General features: G+C 38.0%; 1 protein-coding gene across 3 annotated transcripts in view; it reads right to left on the bottom strand.

Moving 5' to 3' along the window:
- trio (trio Rho guanine nucleotide exchange factor) overlaps positions 1 to 27,549 on the bottom strand; it is a 996,553-nt gene that overhangs the window by 408,702 nt on the left and 560,302 nt on the right. For all 3 annotated transcript variants that reach the window (XM_090387950.1, XM_090387951.1, XM_090387952.1), the window contains 4 exons: positions 24,466 to 24,648; positions 20,155 to 20,273; positions 12,349 to 12,525; positions 839 to 908 (listed from right to left, as the gene is read on the bottom strand). In XM_090387950.1, coding sequence (XP_090244076.1) covers positions 839 to 908; positions 12,349 to 12,525; positions 20,155 to 20,273; positions 24,466 to 24,648 — 549 coding nt within the window. The remainder of the gene's footprint in view (positions 1 to 838; positions 909 to 12,348; positions 12,526 to 20,154; positions 20,274 to 24,465; positions 24,649 to 27,549) is intronic.

The following is a 27,549-nucleotide window of genomic DNA, read 5'->3' as shown; positions in this document are numbered from 1 at the left end:
GTGCCGGTATGCCGTACCATTGGGTACCGTCACAAAAAAAGCACTGCTGCTATGAATGTATTTCATAAAAAGTTGAAAAAAAAAAAAAAAAACACTACCCCAGACAATCACTAAGTCAGAGAAAGTTACAACTATTCATTATGACATGAATATAATCATTACCATATTTAGCAGTTTGTTAGCTCAAACCATGGTCAACTTAAATGCATGTGCTACTACACTTCATGTTCACCCTCTGCTGCATTACTAGTTTTCAAAACTACATCCTGACATGGTTTCAGTAGATGACATTCTGGACAAATGTGATAAAAACATTAGAACCCAGATAGAATCATGACTCAAGAATTCTAGCAGCCATAAAACCTCACAATGCTAAATATTGAAGACAAAATTCTTCCAGGTCTATCAAAAAATTTGTTCAAAATAACAATTTATTCGCATCCTTCAAAACCCACATTGTGGAAATATATGAAATTAATCTGATTATAGGACTAAGTTATGTGATTATCTCATTAGTTTCAGTTCTAGTGTGATGTAAGTGGGAATGGTGAAATGAGCCAGTGAGTGAGGAGGAGGAGAAATTAGCTAGTTAAATATCTCTTTATAGCATGCACACCACGCCTTCCAATTCAAATGGGTTACAAACAAGAAAAAGGGATAAAAGCTTAAGGTTAAAAGCAAGAACAAATGTGAAATTTTAAGATAAAAATGACAAGCATGATTAAAAATACTTATGAAAGCACGATTCTGTTTAATATTTTATATATAAAGTTTTATCTCAACTAATTTTTATTTCTAACTTTGTTCATATTTATCAAAAGTAGCTGGTTTTACTTACCCAGGTAACAAAACAATGCCCAACATCCTCTGGCATTGTCTCATATTTCTCTAATTCCTTTAAAAATATGCTGCAATAAAGAGAAGAGCTTCACAATAATGAATATAAAAAAACCATGAAAAGCTAAACTTAAAAATATTGCATTCATTTTTTTATTACAGAAAAAAATATATTAAAATTTGTAATACATTTTGGCATTTTTACATTCTGTCCTGCTAAATGATGAGTGCAGAAAACCATACAAAAAGCTAAAGCATTATTATCTAAACAATTTTACAGGAAAGTAGGATAGAAACTAGGACATGCAGTTTCTTACTATAGAATCTTTGCTTTAAGAAAATGGGCCACAGGACAGTATCTTGCTTGTGACACTGTCTTGCATTGTGTGGAACCAGGAATGAGTGGTGCAAACTTCTATAAAAATGTATTAATCAGTTAATAGCAACAACAAACACAAATACTAGTCTAATAATTACATAAAAACTCTAACAATGATTGCATTAAATGAAGGAATCCAAACACTTTTTGTATTACAACTGGGAAGTAAGTAGCAATTCAGTGCATGTAATTGAATAAACAAAAAATTTCATCAATAAACCATCTTGGTCCTTGAGGTTGTCACAGACATTCTCTCAGATATGCCAGACAAGCTGTACTTGCTACCTGGGAGTCTAAAACGCTGATGGAATTGATATTCGGGTGACACTCAAGTCAAATGGACCCAATTTCAGCGAAGTCCGGACGGTCTGTGACAACCAAATCCTCTGCTTGCACCTTCACGATGGTGGGACTGTTAGTAATCCTGGGTATAACCTCCATGCACAAGTACATGGTGGGTGACCACCCAGGTGTGAACCAAAATATGCAAGGGTCGGGGTGTGGCACCCACACCACATGGAGGAACGCCGCCCCTCTATGTTACCAGGCAGTACTAGGTGGTAGATGACTCTCATCAACCAGTGAAATACCACCACTTTGCTTATTGAAGGCTTGAAGTGGTGGAACCCATGTTTAGTCTCTAGAGCTAAGTTCCGGTCAACCCTCCATTATCTCTTCCATCATGCAGTATGATTGATGACTTTTGAGGTTATGATGAACGTCGTGGCGAGATCCAATATTCCTTACTTTTGAGGGTACAGCTCTAAAACAGTGTTCACAGGCCGGCCGCTAGTTAGTACACCGGACCGAACCTATTGGTAACTCTCTAGGAGGCTTCCGGATCAGCTAGTGTATAACCTTGCTACCTCTACTCTGCCGGATAGTGACTGGAGGGAGTCCGAGTAGTGTGTATGCGGGGAGCATTGTCGAGGCCACGTTATGTCAAGGATCTGGGTATATTCTTACCACGTGTACGCCATATACAAAAATTTCATTACTTCATACAGTATGTCCCACCCACTTTTTCTTACTATTGAATACACCATGAATTGTCAAACTAATAGAGCAAGCTTATCTGCGAAAAGATTTAAACCTCCCATGCTTTGTTTGTTATTTGTTATTTGGTTTTTAGGAGCATCAGCAACTAAGGCCATATTGCTCCGAGGATATGCGGTGGTCATTCCCTGATCTTTCCGCATCCTCCGTATTTGGTGGTGACGGGCTCGAACCCCGGTCTAATCAAGAAGCGTGTGCTACGCACTGCTGCTCCTTCCCACCTGGCTACGGAGACGCCACCTCCCATGCACTTCCTAATTCATTTCACAAATATACGTGGTCTCAATTCTAATCTCAACGATGTCCATTTCCACATGCAGTCTGCCAAACCCCATGTACTTTTTCTGACAGAATCTCAGTTATCGGTTGATTCAACTAGTGCTCATCTCAGATGCCCAAATTATTCGCTGTATGATTCCTTTCGCCTCAAAAGTGGTACTTGTGCATATGTCCGTTCTGATATTCCCTGTCAGAGACTTGGCAATTTGGAATCTCCTCTCTTTGATCTTCTCTGGCTTAAAATCTCTCTACCTCATTGTGTCAAATTCATCTGTGGTCTCTACTGTTCTCCCAACTCCACTAATCACTTGGAGCTCTTTGACTACCTCTTTTTGCAACTTGACTTTCTCCAATCCAACTTTCCTAACAGTGAGGTACTTTTCCTTGGTGATTTTAATGTTCACAACTCCAGATGGCTTTTGTTTTCTAGTCACACCGACCCAGCAGGTCGAGATGCTGAGGCTTTTCCAATTACTATGGTAGTAGTAGTAGTGGCATGTGATGCAAGAAAGCAAGTGTATGAGCTCATGCAGCATCATCCAAAAAAAAAAAATATATATATCACACCATTCCCTCCTAATGCCTGTCCAGTTAATCCTTAAATTTATTCAGCCTATCAACTTCCACAAGGACAGATGGAAGTTTGTTCCAGCAATTAACCACCCACATAAATTTACGCACATCTATTCTACATTAGTCTTTTCTTAATTTGATTTATGCCCCCTTAGGTTCGTAATCTGAACAAGTGAAGGATCCCATCAGAATTCAGCGTGCTCAACCCATACAAGGCCTTACACACCTCAATCAGATCACTGCGCAGGTGCCTAGTCTTCAGCCACTGCAATTTGCAGAACTTAAGCCTCTCTTGGTAAGAGGATCCCTTCATTCCCCTCACCAATCTTGTTGCACTTCTCTGTACACGCTCAAGCAAATCTACATCCTTCCCAAAATGAGGCCTCCAGACCTGTACGCAGTTCTCAAGGCATGGCCTGACCATTGCCTTATACAGAGGGACAATCACCTCCTTTTTCCTGCTAGCAAAATTCCTGTATATCATTGACAAAACCCCATGACCTGCCCTGGCAGCCTGTCTGCATTGCTCAGAAAACTTCATATCTGACTGCACAATTACTACCAGGTCTTTTTCACTTTCTACCACCTTAAGTGTAGTACCACATAGTTGGTATGTTTCACTGGGGGGTTACTTCTACCCATTTGCAGTACTTTGCATTTGTCGAAGTTAAACTTCAGTTGCCACTTCATAGCCCATCTGCCCAAATTATCTGGATCCTGTTACAGTAGCACACTGCCATCACTGTCATTAACAACCCTGCCAACCTTTGTATCATCTGCAAACTTTGACATTAAGCCTGATATACCTTCATCAATATCATTGATAAATATACAAAACAACACTGGACCCAACACCGAACCCTGCGGGACTCCACTAATAACATTAGTCCACGAAGAGCAGCACCCATTGATTACCACCCTCTGTCTTCTCCTACTCAACCATCCTTTTATCAATTGCAGCAATTTACGCTTAGTACAATTCTGCTCCAATTTTTACAGTGGTCTTCCATGCGCAACAGTGTCAAAAGCTTTCCTGAAATCGAAATATATGATATCAAAATTATTTTTTGCATCCAGTTCCTTTGTAACCACATCATAATAACCAATCAAATTTGTCAGACAAAACTTTCCCTTAACAAACCCATGCTGTGTCTGAATTACTGCTGCAGTCTTGTCTAGATGATCCTGCAATGCATCTTTACAGACCAGTTAAACTAACTGGTCTGTAATTACTCGTGTCACCCTTCGATCCCCCTTTGTGAATTGGGGATACATTTGCACATCTCCAGTCCGTGGGAACCTGCCCTGAGTCCAAGGATGCTCTCATAATTATGGCTAAGGGTTTGCTTAGTTGCTTTGATGCCTCGTTTAATATAACTGGATAGATCCCATCCACCCCAGGTGCTTTTCTTAAGTTCAACTTCAATAATTTCTCCTCCACTTTGCTCTCAGTTATTACAAAATCATTAAGTATCCTGCTACAATTTGATAACCTTCTGCCATTTTCAAACCTTAATAATTCCTCATGTGTGTATGTAGATGCAAAATAATCATTCAGTTTGTTTGCTATCTGAGCAGGATCATCAAACATAAGTGGAAATGGACATCGTTGAGATTAGAATTGAGACCACATATATTTGCGAAATGAATTAGGAAGTGCTTGGGAGGTTTAAATCTTTTTGCAGATAAGTTTGCTCTATTAGTTTGACAATTCACGGTGTATTCACTAATATGAAAAAGTGGGTGGGACATGTTGTACGAAGTAATGAAATTTTTGGATATGGTGTACACATGGTAAGAATATACCCAGATCCTTGACATAACGTGGTCTCGACAATGCTTCCCACATACACACTACTCGGACTCCCTCCAGTCACTATCTGGCAGAGTAGAGGTAGCAAGATTATACACTAGCTGATCCAGAAACTTTCTAGAGAGTTACGAATAGGTTCGGTCCAGTGTACTAACTAGCGGCCGGCCTGCAAACACCGTTTTAGAGCTGTACCCTCGAAATGTAAGGAATATTGGATCTCGCCACGCTGTTCATCATAACCTCAAAAGTCATCAATCATACTGCATGATGGAAAAGATAGGGAAGGGTTGACCGGAACTTAGCTCCAGAGGCTAAACATGGGTTTCACCACTTCAAGCCTCCAATAACCAGTGGTGGTATTGCACCGGTTGATGAGAGTCATCTACCACCTAGTACTGCCTTGTAACATAGAGGGGCGGCGTTCCTCCGTGTGGTGTGGGCGCCACATCTCGACCCCTGCTTAAGTTGGTTCACACCTGGGTGGTCACCCACCATGTACTTGTGCATGAAGGTTATACCCAGGATTACTAACAATCCCACCATCGTGAAGGTGCAAGCAGAGGATTTGGCTGTCACAGACCATCGGACTTCGCCGAAATTGGGTCCACTTGACTTGAATGTCACCCGAATATCAGTTCCATCAGCATTTTAGACTCCCAGGTAGCAAGTACAGCTTGTCTGACATATCTGAGAGAATGTCTGTGACAACCTCTAGGAGCAATACCCACTTATTGCCGTTTCCTGCTTTGATTTTGGCGGCTCGCCCTCGAAAAAGGCGCCGAGGTCACAGGACAAACAGCACTAAGTTATTCTTATTATTCCTTATTACTTCTCCTTTATCATAGCTCCCTTCTTTGTTTACCGTGATAGCGATTTCTGTTCTGTTCGTCCTTTGTTCTCCATAATTAGCGTTACTAGTAATGTAACGTTAACACATTGCCTTTCACGACTATATATATATAGTAATATACAAAGGGTACTAGGAAAGTTTTGCAATATGACGCAACAATGAATCACAGGAAGCTACTTGTTGCTGCATGTTGAGACATGTTCATACGTGCATAGTAGCCGCAGTGCCAAGTCGATGGGCTCAGTTATTCATTAGTAGTGAGAGTGTAAAGTGCTTGCGATGGCATCGCGGTCACAAAATGAGATAAGGACAGTTTTGCGGTATAATTTCGTGCGTGGTTTAACCATAGACCAGTGCTTAGAAGAAATGACTCTTGCACTAGATGATGATTGTCCACATCGTACAACGATATTCAGGTGGTATAGAGAATTCCAAAGGGGAAATTTCACTCTGGAGGATTCTGAGAGGCCGGGAAGGCCACGAACGTCAGTTACGGAGGAAAACGTTACTGCTGTGAGGAAAATGCTTGACGAAAACAGGCGAGTGACCTACCAACAGATAGAGGATACTTTGGGCCTAAATGCACCAGCAATTCGTTCGATTCTGCAAGATTATTTGCACGTGAAGAAACTTTGTTCTCTCTGGGTGCCACATCAACTGACTGAAGAGCAGATGACACGACGTGTGACTTGGTGCCGGGAGATGTTAAAAAAGTTTGATAAGGGACAATCTCGGTATGTGAACAACATCGTGACAGGTGACGAGACTTGGCTGTACTATTACGATCTGCCGACCAAGGCTCAAAACAAAGTTTGGGTCTTTGATGATGACGACACACCCGTAATTGTCAGAAAATCCCGATCTGTAAAGAAGAAAATGATAGCTGTATTTTTCAAATCGAGTGGAATTGTGGAACGTGTCGGTTTGGACACGCAGAAGACAGTCACAGCTAAGTGGTATACTGAACAATGCCTGCCTAAAGTCATTGGATCTATGAAGAACCTGGGGCCAAAGTCAAGAATGGACACCTGGGGCCAAAGTCAAGAATGGACACCTGGGGCCAAAGTCAAGAATGGACACCTGGTACCTTCATCACGAAAATGCTCCAGCTCACCGCGCCAAAGCCTGCTCCGAATATTTGACCACGACAGGACCGAAACTTCTCGAGCACCCTCCCTACAGTCCAGACCTTGCTCCCTGCGACTTTGCACTGTTCCCGAATGTGAAAATGAAGCTAAAAGGGAGGCGGTTTTCCAGTGATGAGGACCTTCTACGGGCTTGGGACAACGAGTGTGCTTTACTCCCTAGTGAAACTTGGCAGAACTGCTTTAAAGATTGGTTTCGGAGGATGGAGAGGTGTATTGAATGTAGAGGAAATTACTTTGAAAAAATTAAATAAACAAAGCTGTATTGCAAAACTTTCCTAGTACCCTTTGTATGGTGGTAGTTAAATGTACATCTTAGGTACATTCAACTACCACCCACACTACCATATTTACTATATATTCACAGACAGATTTAACATTTAATCTCATACAGATGGCATTAATCTGTTCTGATATAATTTATTACTCATTTCTAACATTAAATATTCTATTGTATTTTCGCATTAGTATATATATATATATATATATATATATATGATCAAATTAATCCAAAAAAAATACAGAAATAGAAATTAATAAAATATATATTAAAAATAAATAAGAAAAAATAGTAGGAAAGCTAACATTCCAATGCATGGCTCACAAGTGGGATGCTCTTCCCCAAAACGGAAGGATTCATACTGGCCATCCAAGACCAGGTGATCAACACCAGAAAATTAGAAAATACATCGCCAAGGAGCCCGGAGTGTCTGATGATGCATATCGATGATGCCACCTGGCCTCAGAAATGATCCAACACATCACTGTGGGATGCAAGGTGATCACCCAGACTGAGTACACTCATAGACACGACCAGGTAGCGAGGATAATCTACACCAGAAGATAGTAAGGAAATAACAGTTGTTCAAAGAAAATGGACCATACAACTATGAACCCCAAGCAGTACTAGAGACCCCAACCCACAATCTATACTGGGACCATGCCATAATAATGGATATGACAATCCCACACAACAGACGGGATATAACCCTTCCTCCCGAAAACTCATGAGGAAAAAATCAGGAAGTACATGAACCTAAGACAGGAGAACAAAGAGATATGCCATATGCAACAAATAATGACCATCCTGATCATTGTATCAACCATCGTTGTGGGTGCAAATGCCCTTCATAACAGCCGAGCTGCAATAAGTCTCCCAGCAAACACCTACATGGAACTCCAGAAAGTTGCAATCCTAAACACCTGAACTCTCTGATAGACAGTCAGAGAGTTCCTCGACCAACAGTACCACCAGACATAACAACAACCACCCTGTGTACTTGGTAGCAATACCCATCACGAGGTGGAACCCCCAATCAAGGAGAAATAATATAAGAACAATAATAATAAAAAAAAAAACAAACAACAGAAATCAACGTACTTTAATGAGTTATTATATATTGTTATATTTTTTATTATTTTATATCTTATTTTATCATTTTTAATTGCTCATATTCACTTGTATTGGATCTATAAAGAAATATATACTGCCTACCATGTGAAAATTCTTTTCTCTAGCTCTTTTTGTACTCTTCTTCCTCTAGTTGCCCCTGCTCCTAACCAATGGCTCACCACACAGGTCATTAATTCTCAGTTACTTGCATATGTGGGTGGATGGATGTAACCACACAGCCTGCCATACAGCACTCTTCCATAGAGAATTCTCTCACATCTGACCCAACCAAGATTAAGTCTGCCTGTCAGAAATAGCCCAACCAACCCACATCCATCAACCTCCAGCTGATTTGCAAGCAAGAGGAGACAGTGACGAAACAGCGCTACTCTGCCATCTGGCACACTATGGCCATAGATGCTGATGTGCCAAATAAATCCCCAACCAACCAACTCTGCCATTAGGTACCCTGTTTGCACAGAACATAGGGACAACTGGTGGCAGAGTGCTACTATTTTCAAGCAGAAAAGACTTCAACTTGACTTTTATTAATCTTTGTTAGCAAGAAGGTAACATTTGTGTAATCTCTGAATCTAAAATTCCATCACTGGACTCGGGAGTGATTCCGTTGGATTGGAAACATGCCAATGTATTTCCAATACATAAGGACGGTTCTAAGAGTGAAGTGGGAAATTACCAGTCAGTTAGTCTAACTTCAGTAGCAGGGGAAAATCATGGAGACTATGATTAAGGGTGGAATTCAGGATCACTTAGATAGAAATGGAATTCTGAAGGATACTCAGCATAGTTTTGTAAAGGGAAAATCATGTTTAACTAATCTGGTTAGCTATTTTGACAAGGTCGCTCAAGAGCTGGACTTAGGGAATAATTTTGACGTTGTTTATTTGGATTTCAGCAAAGCATTTGGCTCAGTCCCATATGAGCAGTTACTTTATTAGCTGGAATAGGTTGAAATCACAGGGAAAATCCTTAGATGGATAGCAGGGTGGCTTCAGGGCAGGAGACAGAGGATTCTGATAAATGGTTATTCCTCAGATTGGGTTGATGTAAGACGTGGGGTTCCCCAAGGATCAGTATTAGGACCATTGTTGTTTTTGATTTTCATAAATGACATCGATGAAGGGATAGAGTGCGTGATGTCTAAATTTACAGATGATGTAAAGATTGGTAGAGTAGTTAATGATTGCCACCAAGCAGAGCTTCTTCAGAATGACCTAGATAGACTTCAGAGATGGTCAGAAAAATGGCAGCTATGCTTTAATCCAGCAAAGTGTATGGTATTGCACCTGGGGAACAGTAACCCCAAAATAACTTATACACTTGGCAGAGTTGAACTAAAGCCAGTAGTGAAGGAAAGGGACTTGGGTATTATGATACGGTCAGATATGAAGTTCTCCAAGCATTGTAGACTGGTTGCAAGGAGGGCCCATGGTGTCCTATCAATGATTTATCGAACAATCTAGTAGAGATGAGGACGTCATAATCCCATTATATAAAGCTATTATTAGACCACACCTGAAATACTGTGTTCAAGTATGGAAACTGCACCTAAAGAAAGACTGTTCCTAAAAGGATCCAAAGATGGGTAACTTGCCTGGTGAGATCTGCAAGAGGGCGTCCATATGAGGAAAGACTTCGAATATGTGGGATGAAGAACTTAGAAACTAGGCACCTTAGAGAAGACTTGATTGAGTTGTTTAATGCTCTGAGAGGCATAAGCAAAATGAATAAGGATGAAATTTTCAGGGTTACAAATAATTCTAGACTAGGGGCCATAATTTCAAGTTATGGGGGAAGATGTTTAGACTGGAATGTGGGAATTTCTATTTTAGCCAGCAAGTTATAAATTACTGGAATAAGTTACCTACATGGGTGGTAGAGGCAGACAGTCGGGGAAATTCAAAGGTCAGCTGAATAATTACCTAAGGGAGGAGGGAAATGCATAGGTTGTCCATTTCCTTTTCTCTTATTAATTTTTATTATTATTATTTTATTTTATTATTAATTTGTTTTTCTTATTATTTTATATATTTTATGTATTTTTTGTTATTTTATTATTATTATTATTATTTTTTTTTTTTTGGCTGGTGCAGCATAAGCCATAGGCTTCCTTGCACCATGTGGCCATTACTAATACTAAAAGATTTTAAGTTGAAATTTTCCCATTTCAGAAGGCTAACAGAAAGGTGTCAAAATAGAATGTTAGTCCTTTTCTGCAAAATTTAAAAGCTTCTTAATACAGAGTCATTATTTCAATATGCTTTAACATCTCTCTCTCTCTCTCTCTCGGTAAATCAGGAATATCTTTATGGCTGGTACAGCAAAAGCCTCAGGCTTCCTTGCACCATATAGTTACATCTCCAGCTTGCACTGGAGATGTGCAAATGTGAATCCCCAATCCACAAAGGAGGATCAAAAGGAGACACAGGTAATTACAGACCTGTTAGTTTAACTTCTGTTCCAGGGAAATTAATGGAGGCACTGGTTAAAGCACTGCAGGATCATCTAGACAAAACTTCAATTAAGCTCGGACACAGCATGGGTTTGTTAAGTGGAAGTCTTGTCTGACAAATTTGATTGGATACTATAATGTAGTCACAGAGGAACTGTATGCAAAGAATAACTCTGATATCATATATTTGGATCTTAGAAAGACCTTTGATACTGTTGCACATGGAAGACTGCTGCACAAATTGGAGCAGTATGGCATTGGAGGCAAATTGCTGCTATGGATAAAGGGATGGTTGAGTGGGAGAAGACAGAGAGAGAGGTAATCAATGGACACTGCTCTTCGTGGACTAATGTTATTAGTGGAGTCCTTCAGGGTTCAGTGTTGGGTCCATTGTTGTTTTCTGTATTTATAAATGATACTGACGATGGTATATCAGGCTTAATGTCCAAGTTTTCAGACGAAACGAATGTTGGCAGGGTTCTTAATGACACTAATGACAGCACACTGCTGCAACAGGATCTAGAAAAGTTGAGCAGATGGGCTGAGAGGTGGCAACTGAAGTTTAACTTTAACAAATGTAAAGTACTACATATAGGAAGCAGTAATCCCAGTGTAACGTATCAACTCTGTTTTACCACACTGACAGTGGTAGAGAATGAAAAGGACCTGGGGGTAATTGTGCAGGCAGATATGAAGTTTTCTGAGCAGTGCAGACGGTTTGCAAGAGTAGTTCATGGTGTCTTGTCAATGATATACAGGAATGTTTCTAGCACAGATAAGGAGGTGATTATCCCCTTGTATTAGGCAATGGTCAGGCCACACCTTGAGTACTGTATACAGGTCTGGAGGCCTCATTTTAAGAAGGATGTAGAGCTGTTGGAATGAATACAGAGAAATGCAACAAGATTAGTGAATGGAACAAAGGGTTGCTCTTACAAAGAAAGGCTTAAGTTTTACAAAGACTAGGCACCTGTGAGGTGATTTGATTGAGGTGTATAAAGTCTTGAATGGTTTGAGCATGCTCAATGCGAATGGGATTCTTCCTCCTGCTCAGAATAATCGCCTCAGAGGGCATAAATTGAAATTGAGGAAAGATAGTTGTAGGATAGATGTGAGGAAGTTTGCCTTTAGCCAGCGGGTGGTTGATTGCTGGAACAAACTTCCATCTGTCATTGTAGAAGTTGATAGCTTAAACAGATTCAAGGCAGAACTTGATAAGCATTTGGAGCGAGTGGATGGGTGAAATAAGGGGTTTTTTTTTTTTTTTTTTGGCTGATGCTATAAAAGCTTGCTCTCTTGCATCATGTGCCTTTGCTAATGCTAATATTTCTTGTTTTATAGTCCAGCACGACCAGCAGGTCAGTGGAGTTTACAATAAATCAATCAATACAAATGTTCATCGTATTTAGTAGACACAGGTTTGAGCCCCAGTCCACTCAAAGAGTCACTCATGACCGCTCGGCTACATCAATATAATAATAATATAAATATGATAAATTATAGCAAATGTAGCAATAGAAATTACTTTGAACTCAATGAAAGAAACTCACCTATTGTGAAACTCATAAATTTCAGTCATATTGCCAAATAAAAGTTCATCCTTCTGAAAGATACCAGATGGAATATTATTATCCACATTGTGCATTTCTGCCATATAAGTAGCAATGCAAGTCTCAAGGTCTTTTACATATGTTCGCTCCGTCTGCAAGAGTTCTGCCATGATAAATCTATAAATAAGATATTTTGGCAAATCAATTAAATAAACTCTGAAATGAGAATTTTTTCATTATTATTTTCTTCATTCATTCTAATTATATATTAATTACATATATGTATAAATATTTATATAAAAAATTACAAAATCATAAATTCTGCATTACATTTTCAACCTACAACTCAGGAAATGCAAAGCTCTGTTTACTGCTGAACAAAATTGTAATATATATATATATATATATATATATATATAAACATAATGAAGTAGTTAAAAAATAAGTAAAATAAAAAAATGGTACAAAAATTAAGAAAATAAATAAATATAAAGCTATCATTAGAGGCAGCAAAATGCACATTCCTCCACATGATGCCCAATGTATAACTGATATTAAATATAAACTAAAATTAATGCCAATAAAAAAAAAAAAAAAAAGTAAAGTGCAGCCATTATCAACCCACTGCAGGATGGAAGCCTCCTCAACAATTCATGCTGAGGGAAATGGACCATAATCTGCCACGCTGGTCCAGTGCGGGTTGGCAGATCGACCGTATTCAGCAGGCAGGGGCTTGAACCCCGGTCTACTCAAAGAGCGTGTGCTACTGTACTCCCGCTCCTGCCCACTCGGCTACGGAGGCCGTTTAGCATGGCAAAACTGTTGAGCAAAAAATAATAAATTAAACATAATAATTAATGAACAGGGAGGGAGAAGAAGAGGTAAGACTAAAATTGCAGCAGAAAATCTCAAAATAAATTTAGAAAATCCAATTCAAAATAATAAATCAATTTTAAAATTTAGAGCCACTTACATAAGAATTTAGCGGCACCCCCCCCCCCTTGTAAAGGGCCAGTTCCGAATTACGTGAAATATCACAAATAGAGACTAAACCAACTACAATAAAATAAAACCAAAATAACAAAAACAGACTGACCATTATGACCCATCAAGAGAGGATCACAAGGCCAATAATGGTCAGGGAATCGCTGCATTTCGATTGCTAGACAAATCGTCGCAAAGGCGAATCGATCGAAGAATCAGAGGCCACCCGATCCCCCAGTCGAACCATCAATGCAGAGGATTTGAATAGCGGTGGTCCTTATGCAGCGAAAAATAAAAATATACAACAGACAGACTAGTACTTCAGCACAGAGCCAATAAATAAATATATATATATATTTATTTATTGGTTTCATTTTATATTGGCTTTCATTTTATATTATTTCATTTTATCTATTGGCTCTGTGCCAATAGATAAAATGAAATAAAATAGATCTTTTAATTGGCTTAATTTTCTAAATTATTTTAGCAATGTTGCTTCAACACTACTCTCTTCTTCCTCTTTATCTCTCCCCCCACCCATATATTTTTCTGTTATTGTTATGTTATTTTATTTGGCTAAGTTCTTTTTCACTGGTTTGCCATGCTACTGGCAAATATCTTATTTTAATTTAGCTTATTATAAGCAACATGTAGTGGATTGTGCTTTTCTGCTGCCACTGATGTTAGCTTTCCTACTATTTTTTCTTATTTATTTTTAATATATATTTTTATCAATTTCTATCTCTCTATTTATATAATCCAATTAATTTTTGGATTAATTGGATTATATAAGTTTAAGTAAGGCTTGTATAATGTATTTAGGAAGGATAGGGTAGATAGAAGGGGGTGGTGGGGTAATGCTTCTTATCAGAAGCAGCCTGAGTGCGACGATAGCTTTCCCGGATTCAGACATTTCACATGCTAGTATAGAGTCTGTATGGTGTGAGATAGTTGGAAACAAAGGTATAATGCGAGTAGGAGTAATCTACAGACCAGGTGATTGTGAAGATTATGACAAAAGCCTCTACATGCAAATGGAATGGGCAAGTAAGCGTCAATGCCTTATTATGGGTGATTTCAATTTGCCTCTAATTGACTGGAGTAAATGGGAAGGAAACTCGACATAGGGAACAAAATTTTTAAATCAACTAGATGACTGTTATTTGTATCAACATGTCAGGGAAAGTACTAGAGAAAAGAATATCCCAGACCTCATCATCACACATGAATCAGATGACATAACAGGGCTGACAGTACAGGAACCAGTAGCAGGAAGTGATCACGGAGTCCTACGGTGGATGATGACGAGAGAGGTAGCAGAAGTAAAAGGCAAAGGAATGGGTTTTAATTTCAGAAAAGGAAATTACGATGCCTTAAGGTACTACATGGCCTCTATTAACTGGGTAGATATCGTGCAGAAAATGAATACATTTGAACTGTGGTACGCTTTTAAAACATTAATCACAGATGCCTTGAATGCGTATATACCATTAAAAAAATACTCCACGAGGAGGGTTCCAAGTTGGATGAATAGTGAAGTTGCCACATTACTTGAGCAGAAAAAAGGTGGCATGGAAAGGTTACAGAGCAATAAAAAGTACTGAAGCCTATAACAGCTACAAGGTGATGTGTAATAGAGCCACAGAAAAGGTTCGACAGGCAAAGGCAGTTTATGAGAAATCACTAGCAAACAGAGCAAAGACGGGGGATAAAGAATTCTTCACATATATAAATGCCAAGAAGAGCAGGACAAACCAGATCGGACCTTTACGCAAGGGAAAGGGGATAATATTAAATACACCAGCTGCCGTTGCAGATGAACTCAACAGTTATTTTGCATCGATATTTACATATGAAAAACCTTTTGTGGCAATGGGAAATTGTGGGAGCGCAGTTAAAAAATATGTAATTAATGATATTGAAATTTCGCAAGATTATTTAATGAAAAAATGTTCGAGCCTACAGACCAGTAAGGCTCCTGGAGTTGATGGAATATACCCTATAATCTTAAGGGAGGCGGCAAGCGAGTGCATTGAACCATTGAGGCTAATTATGCGAGCATCACTAGACTCTGGGGAGATTCCCTTGGATTGGAAAAGTGCAAATGTATCTCCCATACATAAGGGTGGCTCTAAAATTGAAGTTGGAAATTATCGACCTGTCAGTCTAACTTCAGTAGTAGGGAAAATCATGGAGGCAATGATCAAGGGTGGAATTCAGGATCATTTGGATAGAATTGAAATTCTCAAGGATACTCAGCATGGTTTTGTAAAGGGAAAATCATGTTTAACAAATCTGGTTCGCTATTTCGGAAGGGTCACTCACGAGCTGGATTTAGGGAATAATTTCGACATTGTTTATTTAGATTTTAGCAAGGCTTCTGACTCAGTCCCACATGAGCTGTTGCTTTATAAGCTGGAACAGGTTGGAATCACTGGGAAAATCCTTAGATGGATAGAAAGATGGCTTCAGGGCAGGAGGCAGAGTTGTGATAAATGGCTATTCCTCAGATTGGGTTGATGTAAGAAGTGGGGTTCCCCAAGGATCAGTATTAGGACCACTGTTGCTTTTAATTTTCATAAACGACATTGATGAAGGGATAGAGGGCGTGATGTCTAAATTTGCAGATGTTAAAATTGGTAGAGTAGTTAATGATCACTGTCAAGCTGAGCTTCTTCCTAGATAGACTTCAGGAATGGTCAGAAAAATAGCAGCTATGCTTTAATCCAACAAAGTGTAAGGTTTTACACCTGGGAAACAGTAATCCCAAAATAACTTATTCACTTGGTGGAGTTCAACTAAACCCAGTACTGGAGGAAAGGGACTTGGGTGTTACGATACTGCCAGACATGAAATTCTCTGAGCATTGTAAACAGGTTGCAAGGAAGGCCCATGGTGTCCTATCGAGGATCTATTGAACTTTTGCAAGTAGAGATAGGGACGGGATAATCCCATTATACAGGGTGTTTCAGTTAAACGTTTCAGAACTTCTAAGAGGGGTAGGGTACATCCTGACAACTCGAAATCATATAGCAATGTGGGGTTGGAAATGCTTTCCTGAAGCGGTATTGTACACAGAAGTCGTCGTGCGACGTCGTGCAGCAGAGATTCGATTTTCGGTCAATGAATGGGCCGGTATTATGGGAGATCACCTCATCAGACCTTACCTGTTACCGTGTCGTCTAACCGGACCTATCTACTTGATCTTTCTGCAGCAAGTATTGCCACAACTTTTGAGAGATGAACAGATTTCTGCATCGACGCAACAGACAATGTGGTTCCAACACGATGGAGCCCCTGCCCATTATAGCGGAGATGTTCGTAACTACCTGGATGTCACATTTGGTCAACAGTGGATCAGACGTGGTGGTCCCGTGTGTTGGCCTGTTCGGTCACCCGACCTATCATGTCTTGATTTTTATTTCTGGGGTCATATGAAATCGCTAGTTTATGACACCCCTGTTGACAATGCTGAGGAGCTGGTTGCAAGAAACGCAGTAGCTGCCGAAGAAATTCGAAATTCGCCTGGAGTATTCCAGAATGTTCGGATGTCCATGCGTCAGAGATGTGAGGCGTGCATTGTAGCCCGTGGAAGAAACTTCGAACACTTACTTTAATCCATGTACCTTTTGCTTCTTTTCATGTATTATTAAAACGATTTCTCACTTACGGTCTCTTTTCTTTATGGTGCTTCTGTGTGCAACACCGCTTCAGGAAAGCATTTCCGACCCCACATTGCTATATGATTTCGAGTTGTCAGGATGTACCCTACCCCTCTTAGAAGTTCTGAAACGTTTAACTGAAACACCCTGTATAAGGCTTATGTTAGACCACACTTAGAATACTGTGTTCAAGTATGGAGACCGCACCTAAAGAAAGACATCGAGCTTCTTGAAAGGGTGCAAAGATGGGTAACTCGCCTGGTGAGATCGGCAAAAGGGCGTCCTTATGAAGAAAGACTTTGAAAATGTGGGTTGCAGAGTTTGGAAACTAGACACCTTAGAGGAGATTTGATTGAGGTGTTTAAGGCTCTGAGAGGCATCAGTAAAATGAATGAGGACGAAATTTTCAAGATTATAAATGATGCTAGAACTAGGGGACATAAATTCAAGTTACGGGGGGGGAAATGTTTAGATTGGACTGCAGAAAGTTTTATTTTAGCCAGCGAGTTATAAATTACTGGAATAAGTTGCCTTCATGGGTGGTAGAGTTCGACAGTTTGGGGAAATTCAAAGGTCATCTGGATAGAACTTTCGGGTAAGGGAAGCGCATAGGATGATAGGATTAATTTCCTTTTTTTTTTATTAATTATTATTTTTTTTGTTGTTGTTTTTGTTTTTATCATTGTTTTGTTCAGATTTTTTTTTTTTTTTTTTGGCTGGTGCAGCATAAGCCATAGGCTTTCTTGCACCATGCAGCCATTACTAATACATTATATATATATATATATATATTAGTGCAATACATATCATTGCTGCATAATCTGTAAACACAGTAGTGTTATTATTGCAGTTAGGTATATCTTAAGTTTAGTGTAGTATTTTCAAGTTAAACTGCATTTAAACATAAATCACTCCTCAGATGATATATAGGAATTTTTCTAGCAGGGATAAGGAGGTGATTATTCCCTTGTATAAGGCAATGGTCAGACCGCACCTAGAGTACTGTATACAGGTCTGGAGGCCTCATTTCAAGAAGGATGTAGAGATGCTGGAACAAGTACAGAGAAGGGCAACAAGATTAGTGAATGGAATAAAGGGGTGCTCTTACGAAGAAAGGCTTACGTTTTTGCAAATTACAGTGTCTGGAGACGAGGCACCGGCGAGGTAATCTGATAGAGGTGTACAAAGCCTTGAATGGTTTGAGCATGCTCAATGCTGATGGGATTCTTCCTCTTGCTCTGAATAATCACCTGAGAGGGCATAAATTCAAATTGAGGAAAGACAGATGTAGGATAGACGTGAGGAAATTTGCCTTTAGCCAGCGGGTGGTTGGTTGCTGGAATAGACTTCCATCCCTTGTCGTGGAAGTTGATAGCCTAAATAAGTTTAAGGCTCAGCTGGACAGGTATTTCGAACGAACAGAGGGGTGAAGTGGAAGTGGTTATTTATTTATTTTATTTTATTTTTTTTTTGGCTGATGCTGCATAAGCTTGCTTTCTTGCATCAAATGCCTCTACTAATGCTAATGCTAACCCTTAAACTACCTAGAAATCTTCTGTCTGATCAACGATTGCCAGTATGGATTCCGTCAGTGTCGATCCACTGGTGATATTCTGGCTTATGTTACCCATTTATGGACTAATTCAATGGAAAGGTTCGGTGAAACACAAGTAGTTGCTCTTGACATCTCAAAGGCTTTTGATTGTGTTTGGCAAAAAATGTCTTCTAAACAAGCTTCCATCTTATGGTTTGCCAACTGTTTTTAGTAATTGGTTATCCAGTTTTCTCTCTGATCGCTCACTGAGAGTGATGGTAGATGGCTCTCAGTCTTCTAACTTGTCCACTAATGCCAGTGTCCCCCCCCAAGGTTCAGTTCTTTCCCCCACACTTTTCCTCTTGTATATTAATGACCTTCTTCCATTGACTGGAAATCCTATCCATAGTTTTGCTGATGATAGCACATTGCATTCCACTTTCCATTTTGAGAAACCTTGTTCTGCTCAATCAGCTTCAACTTCTCGAAAATCTGCTACCAATTCCTTAAATGCCGATCTTCAGGTAATTCTCCACTGGGGCAAAGACAACTTAGTTGATTTCAACCCTTCTAAAACTCAATCTTGTCTTATATCTCGCAAAAAGGATTCTTCTGCTCCTATGCCTATCTTTAGTGACACTCCGATTTCTAGGCAAAATGATATATCTCTTTTGGGGATTACCCTGACTTCTAATCTCTCTTGGCACAAGCACATTACAAATATTGCTTCCTCTGCATCTAAAAAACTTGGTTTTCTCTTTCGCTCTCGGCGTTAATTTTCTTCCAAACAGCTGCTCACTCTGTATAAATTGCCAATCCGCCCTGCCATGGAATATTGTTCCCACATTGGGGTGGCGACCCCAAAACACTCTCAGGCTTCTTGATTCCATTCAGAAGAGGGCAGTTAGGTTAATTAATGATTCATCTGTAACAGAGTCTCTCCACTCACCTTCTCATAGACGTACTGTTTCTGCTGCATGCCTCTTCTACAGATACTTCCATGGGCACTGTTCTTCTGAATTGGCTTCTATAATTCCCGCTCTCTCTTTCAAAACAGTCTGAACATGTGCCACCCTTCAGCCAACATCCATTTCCTGTCCAACTTCAAACCCACAGAACCAACTTTTCATCTTCCTCATTTATTCATTCAACTGCTGTTTTCTGGAACAACCTTCCTTCATACGCATTTCCTGAAAATTACAATCTACAGAAGTTCACGTTCAATGTCAACAAATATCTTCTTTCGTTTTCTCAACCTCCAACCCAAGCACGGTACTAAGTACTATAGGTTCTAATACCTCTCGTGTTTGGGGTTCACATAAAAAAAAAAAAAAGTATCCAGCTTATCCAATATGAAATACATTTATTCTACATCTTACCTATTCTAATAATTGAACTTAAACTATACAAAAAATATATAATAAGACTGATGTAATGTTTAGTTTACTTTACATAAGATATTTATTAATTTTCTATATTTTATATATATATATATTTATATATAAGTACCATGTTTCTATATTTCTATATTTTTATTTTTAACTATATAACCTAATATTAGTGTGCGACCATGGCCTATATATATATATATACATATATATATATATATATATATATTAAACTTACTCCTTTCTTCTTGCTGACTTTCGCTTTTCTTCGTTTAATTCTTTGGCAGCAGCTTCTTTAACCTTGGCTTCCAATGATGGATCACTATTTCGATCTAAAGATAAATCTCTTGTCTCCCCCTAAAATATCAATACTGTTTTGTAAATTTTCATTTCATTAAATTTCTTGTATAATTTAAAAGAGAAACAAAGAATCGTCTTAAATTTTTTGTAATTTTAAGCCATTCAATTTATAATACACATGCAAAAATACTAAAATACCAGGTAGATAAACTCACACATTAAATAAAGATGGAACAGTTATGTCAAACTTTAACCACCTTATTAAAATGAGTCAAATTATCTCAAACACTCATAGTTGTTCCAGACCTCCAACAAAAAATGTATATACTTGTTGGTCAACTTTGCTGACTTCAACTGACATTTTTTACTAATAATAAAGCCTGAATAATTGAAATAAAAGCACTTCAACTGTGAAAAGTTTTCTCCTCTGCTTCTTCAGTGATTGTGATCTTGATGTTAGACCATCACAAAAAAAGGCCAAACTGTCAAGGGATATGAAGTTGTTAGTTTGGTTCTCCTGATATTTTTTAATCATTTCCTACTATTAGATCAACAGGAACTCACTGTATTCAGTGTACATGAATACCAAATTATGCGTATTTATGCATGTGTATAATTTATGCTAAAATTCAGAATATCATGAATTATATATATGCATACATACAGGAATACCTTGCATAGCGCAGTTTCGAACAGCGCAGATTTCGCTATAGCGCGGTTTACAAATTGAAAAAAAATTAACTGCGTTACACACCAATACATTTGACACGTATGTATGTATTATAATGCCAGCACATAGGCCAATGCGTGATTCAAGGCCACGCTGACTGTAGTCACAACTTCCATTATATATATATGGACTCTGCTAGCATTCATACATTAGTAAACACTCTAGATTCCGAGCGGTGAGGTCATTCACTGTGTGTAAGCCGTACAAATATTTTTCACTGTGTATTTTTATTAAAGATTATTTTTTAAAAACGTTATACCCTTATACGCAAATATGAGTGGAAAGAAGAAATGTAACGGTGCTGAGAGTTCTAGATCCAAACATCGAAAGGTATGAAAGTAAGGTAGGTGTTGCAAAATGACATTCGATGTTATAAAGAGATGTATGCAGATAAAAAGAAGGAAAAAAACTGTGCAAACTAAGCTGATCAGTTATTTTTCAAAATAAAAATACAGTACATACTTCACTTATATTCTTTTGGTATGTACATACTGCAATAAAAATCATTTGTGCTATACTTACTAGTATTTTTCATTTTTATCATTTTAATTTCTTTTTTTGCAAAAACTTCGTGTGCATCAATTTATGGTAAACAAACACCTATATATTTTTGCAACTCAACCTATATAATCAAATTATCGGAACGCATTACATTAAAATACATACTAATAATACCTCGATCAGTGCGATTTTGCATAGCGTGATATTTTTTTGGCACGAATTAACCGCACTATGTGAGGTATTCCTGTATATACAATTTGGTGTGTGTGTGGGCAAGCATGCATATGTGAATGTGCACAAAATCAAAAACATTCCCACAGGCATGGATAGCTGCATAAATGTTTTTTTTTTTAATCCAAAAAACTAAAACACAGTAGGGCCACCTTTGGCCTGCATGACAGTATCAATCCTACTGGGTATATTTTCTACAAAATACGGGAATGGGAATAGTATAAGTATTCTGTTTATTTTTATTATCATTTTAGTTTTTGGCCAATGAAGAAAACGTTTGCTTCTTTGCATCATTTGGCTTTATTAATACTACAAGGAGCATTTGAAAAGTTCATTGCCTAACTATGATGGGTTTATTTGAGAAGTCTGGAAACATAACTTTTCAGCATTGCCTTTGGTAAAAGTCAATACATATTTGCCAAAGATGCTTCAATGTGTTGATTCCAGTTGCAAAGATAGTTTTCTCTTGGACCTCCAGGAAAATATCCACTGATCATTTCCAATAAGTCTCTGTGATAGTCAGGTATCCACTCACTCCTTGTAGCCCATTCCAAAAATCTGACTGAACTTTTACAATGGTCAGATTACTGTGTTGCTTTGTGACCCTGATATTTGGAGTAGTAAAAATTGACCTTTGCTTTAGAATATGAAACTCTTTCAGATGGTGTTCTGATCAGTCACTGTGATAGGTGCTAGTATCTGCCCCCAACTTGTAGCTCATTCCAAAATAGCTCCTTTTTTTTTATTTTTATTTTTTTTTTGAGGTAGAATAATTAGAAATTTAGAAAAGAAAGCACAAACTGCACTAAGCTGAATATCATGAGATGGAGGGGCCTACTTGAAGGTTTGATGACGCTTGAACAAAGAAATCTTTGTATGGTTGTTTTAGCAAAATTAGCCATAAAAGCTTGCTGAAGTCTGAAATTTATAGGTCAAGGAGAATAATAATGGCCACTTTTAAAATTGTATATATGGCTACAGAGCATGCATAAGCGTGTGTGTGTGTGTGTGTGTGTGTTGATAACCTTCTCAAAGATTTGGCACAAAGAAAGAGCTGAGACACATTAAATTACAAGATGCTATCCAAAAGTTCACAAATGTATTTATAAAATAAATTAGACTCACCCTGGGTCTTATTTGCCACCATCACTTTCGAAGTAGTCCCCTTGAGAGTGTAAACACTGATCCCAGCGCTTCTCCCATGATTTGAATACGTCCTGAAAGTCGTTTATCACATTGTTTAGCACCTTGGTTTGGATATCCTCTATTATTTGGATTGTTTAGCATCTTGGTTTGGATATCCTCAAACCTGCAATTTGGTTTGGATATCCTCTATGCTGTCAAACCTTCAATCCTTCAGCTTGATTTTCATTCTTGGGAAGAGGAAGAAGGGGCAGGGGCTAAAGTCTGGCAAATAAGGGAAGTGGGGACAATTGTCATGTTGTTGGATGCCAAAAACTGCACCACAGCAAGAGATGTATTGGACGGTGCATTGTCATGATGAAGGACCCAGTTCTTTGTGCGTCACTTCTCTGGATGTTTCCTCCAGACAGCTTCCTTGAACTGCCTCAGGACATAACAGTAGAACTTTGCTGTGTTGACGGTCTGGCCAGGAGGGATGAATTCCTTATGGATAATCTTGTCAATATGCAGAAAAACAGATCAGCATGGACTTCACATTGCTCCTCATTTGTCAGGCTTTTTTCAGTTGGGGCAAAGATGAGCTCTTCCATTGGAATGATTGTTGCTTGGTTTCTGGATCATACCCATACATCCAACTCTCATCACCAGTGACGACCATAGAAAGGAAGTTTTAATCACTGCTGGCCCATTCTTGAAGATCTCTGCTAACTTCCATGCAATGCTGCTTTTGGTCTTCACTCAGTAACCGTGGCACGGACTTAGCCGCAATCCTTCTCATGTTTAACTCGTCTGACAAAATCTGCTGACATGTGCCGTACGATAGTCCTACAATGCCACAAATGTTGTTGATGGTCCGCTTGCAGTCTTCACGGCTCGCTGCCCGAACATTTGCGACATTTTCAGGGGTGGTGCTCGACGACCATTTTTACCATTTTTAAAAGAGTTAAATCAGTGGTAGATCTGCACTGGCCTAAAGCATTGTCACCAATAGCTTGTTCCAACTTCTTATTGGTTCCTGCTGCTGTATCATTAAGGAAGCAAAACTTGATGCAAGCAAGCACGTTGCTCTCTCACATCAGCCATTGCAACAATCGCAAACTACATGAAACACACCACCAAATAACCGTGCATAAATATTCAATGACTCTATCCAGCCTGACACCATGTGGCACACTTATTCACAAAGGATGCATGCAGTGTTACCTAGTGCACAAGTCCATACTAGATGTAGTTCCCGCGCAACATTCAGGTAGCACCTAGTATTTTATAGTTCTTTCAAATAATTAAATTTGCATTGCTAAACCTCTCTATGTTAATAATCAATGAGAAAGTCTTAAAATGAACAAAATAAAGGTAATTAGAGAAATTATTACACTATTTTCAAGAAATTATTTTTTTATTCTTTTTTTTTTATTATTATTATTATTATTTATTTTATTCTTTCTGGTTTGAAAGTAGTTAATTTAAAATACAGCAAAACTTATGGGCAATAATCTGAAATCAGCTTAAGTATAAAATTATTAAAAAATCGCTCATTTACCTATCTACAATACAAGATTTGATCTCATAATGAAGATATTAAATATGCAGATCAAACCTTAAATATGTATTTCAGCAATAACAGTCTATACATAAAGAACATACTTCTGACTTGAGTCCCAGCTTTTGCTCCAACTGGCCACGATACCTATCCATACGAATGCTGAAATCTTTATAATTTTGATCTACAGCAGCAACCCACTGTTTTATGGCAGTAGCATGAGCATGACCTCTTTCCACAAGACTATCAGCTAACTGAAGAAGTAATCGCACCTTTTCACGTGTTTCCTAAAATTAGCGGTAAAGAGAGTAGTCTTATATTACTGTTTAAAGGAAAAAGTAATGTGTTCATGAAAACAATTTAAGCTAAGAATGTAATTTATTACTAAGCTAACATCAAGAAACTATTAGTGTGCCAACAGAACTAGTAATTCAAATTTCTAATACCATTTTATTTCTAAATGTACATGTTATACAGGCAGTACTTAACTTATGCTGATACGAAATAAAGTTACTAGTGAATTACTCCCCTATGTTATTATTTAAGGCAGTCTGATTCACATTCACAGCAGTGTAAAACTTGTGCTTTTTTAAAAAAATTATCATTTTTCAATGATTAAAAAGTCTGGATCTTTCTCTCATTAAGAATTTAACCACTAGTTCCAAACCCATAATAAGAATTTGTAAATATATGTCAATGAATGCTGTTACGCAACATGTAATTACAGTTGGATCTCTTTACAACAAATTGTAAAGATTTGATTCATTCACAACAAATGAATATAAAACACCATTACGCCTGGCATTTGTGGATTATGAAAAGGCTTATGACTCCATACAGCATAAGGCAATGTTTCGGGCACTGGAAACACAAGGCATAGATACCCCTTATATTATGATTTTGAAGAAAATATATGAGAGTGCTACCTCCTTTATTAGACTAGACAAAGACAGTAGGAAATTTAAAATCGAGAAAGGAGTTCGACAAGGAGACACAATATCTCCGAAGCTGTTTACTGCTGCCCTTGAGGAAGCTTTCAGAAGATTAGACTGGTCGCAGAAAGGAGTCAATGTGAACGGAGAGTACCTAAACCACTTATGATTTGCAGATGACATTGTGGTCATAAGCCACGATCCCAAAGAATTACAGGAAAATCTTAATCAGTTATGCACAGTTAGTAAGGATTTTGGACTAAAGATGAATATGGCTAAAACAAAAGTAATGATGAACAAGTATGCCACAGAAAGGGAAATAATGATTGAAGGAGCAGTAAATGAAAAGGTGGAGTCATACACTTATCTGGGACAAGTTATTAGCTGTAATAATGATAAATGGCTAGAAGTCAAGAGAAGAATAAATTTTGGATGGATAGCATTCAGGAAATATAGTCACATACTGAAGAGCAATATCCCAGTTTATCTGAAACGCAAAATAATGAACCAATGCATACTCCCCACCATGACTTATGGAAGTGAAACTTGGGCACTCACCAAAAGAATGGAAGAGAAGCTGAGAACTACACAGCAAAGAATGGAACGAATTATATTGGGAATCAGACTATTAGATAAGAAGAGAAACACATGGATTAGGCAGCAAACTCAAGTAAAGGACATTCTTATCAAAACTAAAGAACTAAAATGGTCTTGGGCAGGACACATAGCTCAAAGACATGATGACAGATGGACTAAGAAAATAATAGAATGGTACCCAAGAGGAGCTAGAAGAAAACATGGAAGACAAAGGCGGAGATGGATAGATGAAATTCATGAGTTTTTGGGTAGTAAACGGATGGCCAGTGCTCAAAACAGAAGGAACTGGAAAGTTGCTGGAGAAGCCTTCATTCTGCAGTGGATTGAAAATGGCTGATGATGACAGCAAATTCTCCTCAAGGGAACGAGAAAAAAAAAGAGGTTGTTATATTAAAAGAACATTATATCGATAGCTCATAAAATCAGCAAAAGAATGGCAAAAAGTTTAAACATTTTATGTAATTCTACTAATAGTATAATCTAATTTTCAAAATTACGTACTACATTATTAAATAAGAAAATGAAAATTGTACATCCTGCATTAATTGTACAGTGTCATAAGATTAATTTGTAAATTATGTTTGTACAGTGATTACTATATACAGTAGCACATACATAAAATACATATGTTACAGTAAATGATTAATCTGGTGATTATGAATAATTACCGGTTAATATGTATAATCGCCAATATATTGGAGAATTGAATAAATATATAGCAATTTATTAAATATACCAGTCATTTTACATATTCTCCAGCGCTCGCTGGTTTATTTGATAAATAGGATAGAGAAATCATATGAATGAAATGAAGGGAAGTGCTTCTGCGCACTGTCAAGTCGACTAGCCGATTCTAAAACCTATAATATACCGCCATTTAGTTAGTGCAGCAGTGTTGGGCTGAACTAGAACGACCACTGAGTCTGCATTCTTACCGTTTAATGCAACGTTATACTTATAGATAAAGTTAAACATATTTAGTTTATGTCCATAGGTAAGTTTTCTTTGAAAAACAATTAGAAATTAACATGTAATGAAAATTTTTGTAGTTTGCCAAAGTGTAACGGTTATGGATACCATTGAAAGAATGAAAGAAAGTTTTACTGCAAATTTAACAAAATTAATAGAAACAAAATGCAGTAACAAAGGTTTTATAACGAAAGAAAAATATATACAGCTGATAAATGACATTTTTGCACTAAAATTGAAAACCACAGGAAAAACTCCAGCAGATTACCAAAGACTCAAGTGCTATGATATAATTAAAGTAGGTGATTGTAATAAATTGATTTACCCTGTTCAAGAAAATAACCAAAGCATAAAATATTATGTCTGCACTGAGGAAATTTTTGATACAATACATAATATTCATATAGCTATTGGCCATGGTAGAAGAAATTGGATGATGAACGAAATTCAAAAAAAGTATAAAAATATAACCACTGAGTCTGCAATGGTATATTTAAACTTATGTGAGCCTTGTAAGAAGAAAAGTAAAGTTCCTAAAAAGGCTTAGTGGTTAAGCCAATGGTGTTTAACGAAATAATAGTTGATGTCAGGTGGACCTGATTGACATGCAAAGTCAGCAAGACAAGGGATACAAATTTATTTTTGTATATCAAGACCACCTAACAAAATTTGTACAATTGCATCCCTTAA

Source organism: Mastigoproctus giganteus, chromosome 13, assembly GCF_048544385.1.
Source record: "Mastigoproctus giganteus isolate SK-2022 chromosome 13, ASM4854438v1, whole genome shotgun sequence".
NCBI lineage: Eukaryota > Metazoa > Arthropoda > Arachnida > Uropygi > Thelyphonidae > Mastigoproctus > Mastigoproctus giganteus.
This window is presented reverse-complemented; position numbering and strand designations above follow the sequence as displayed.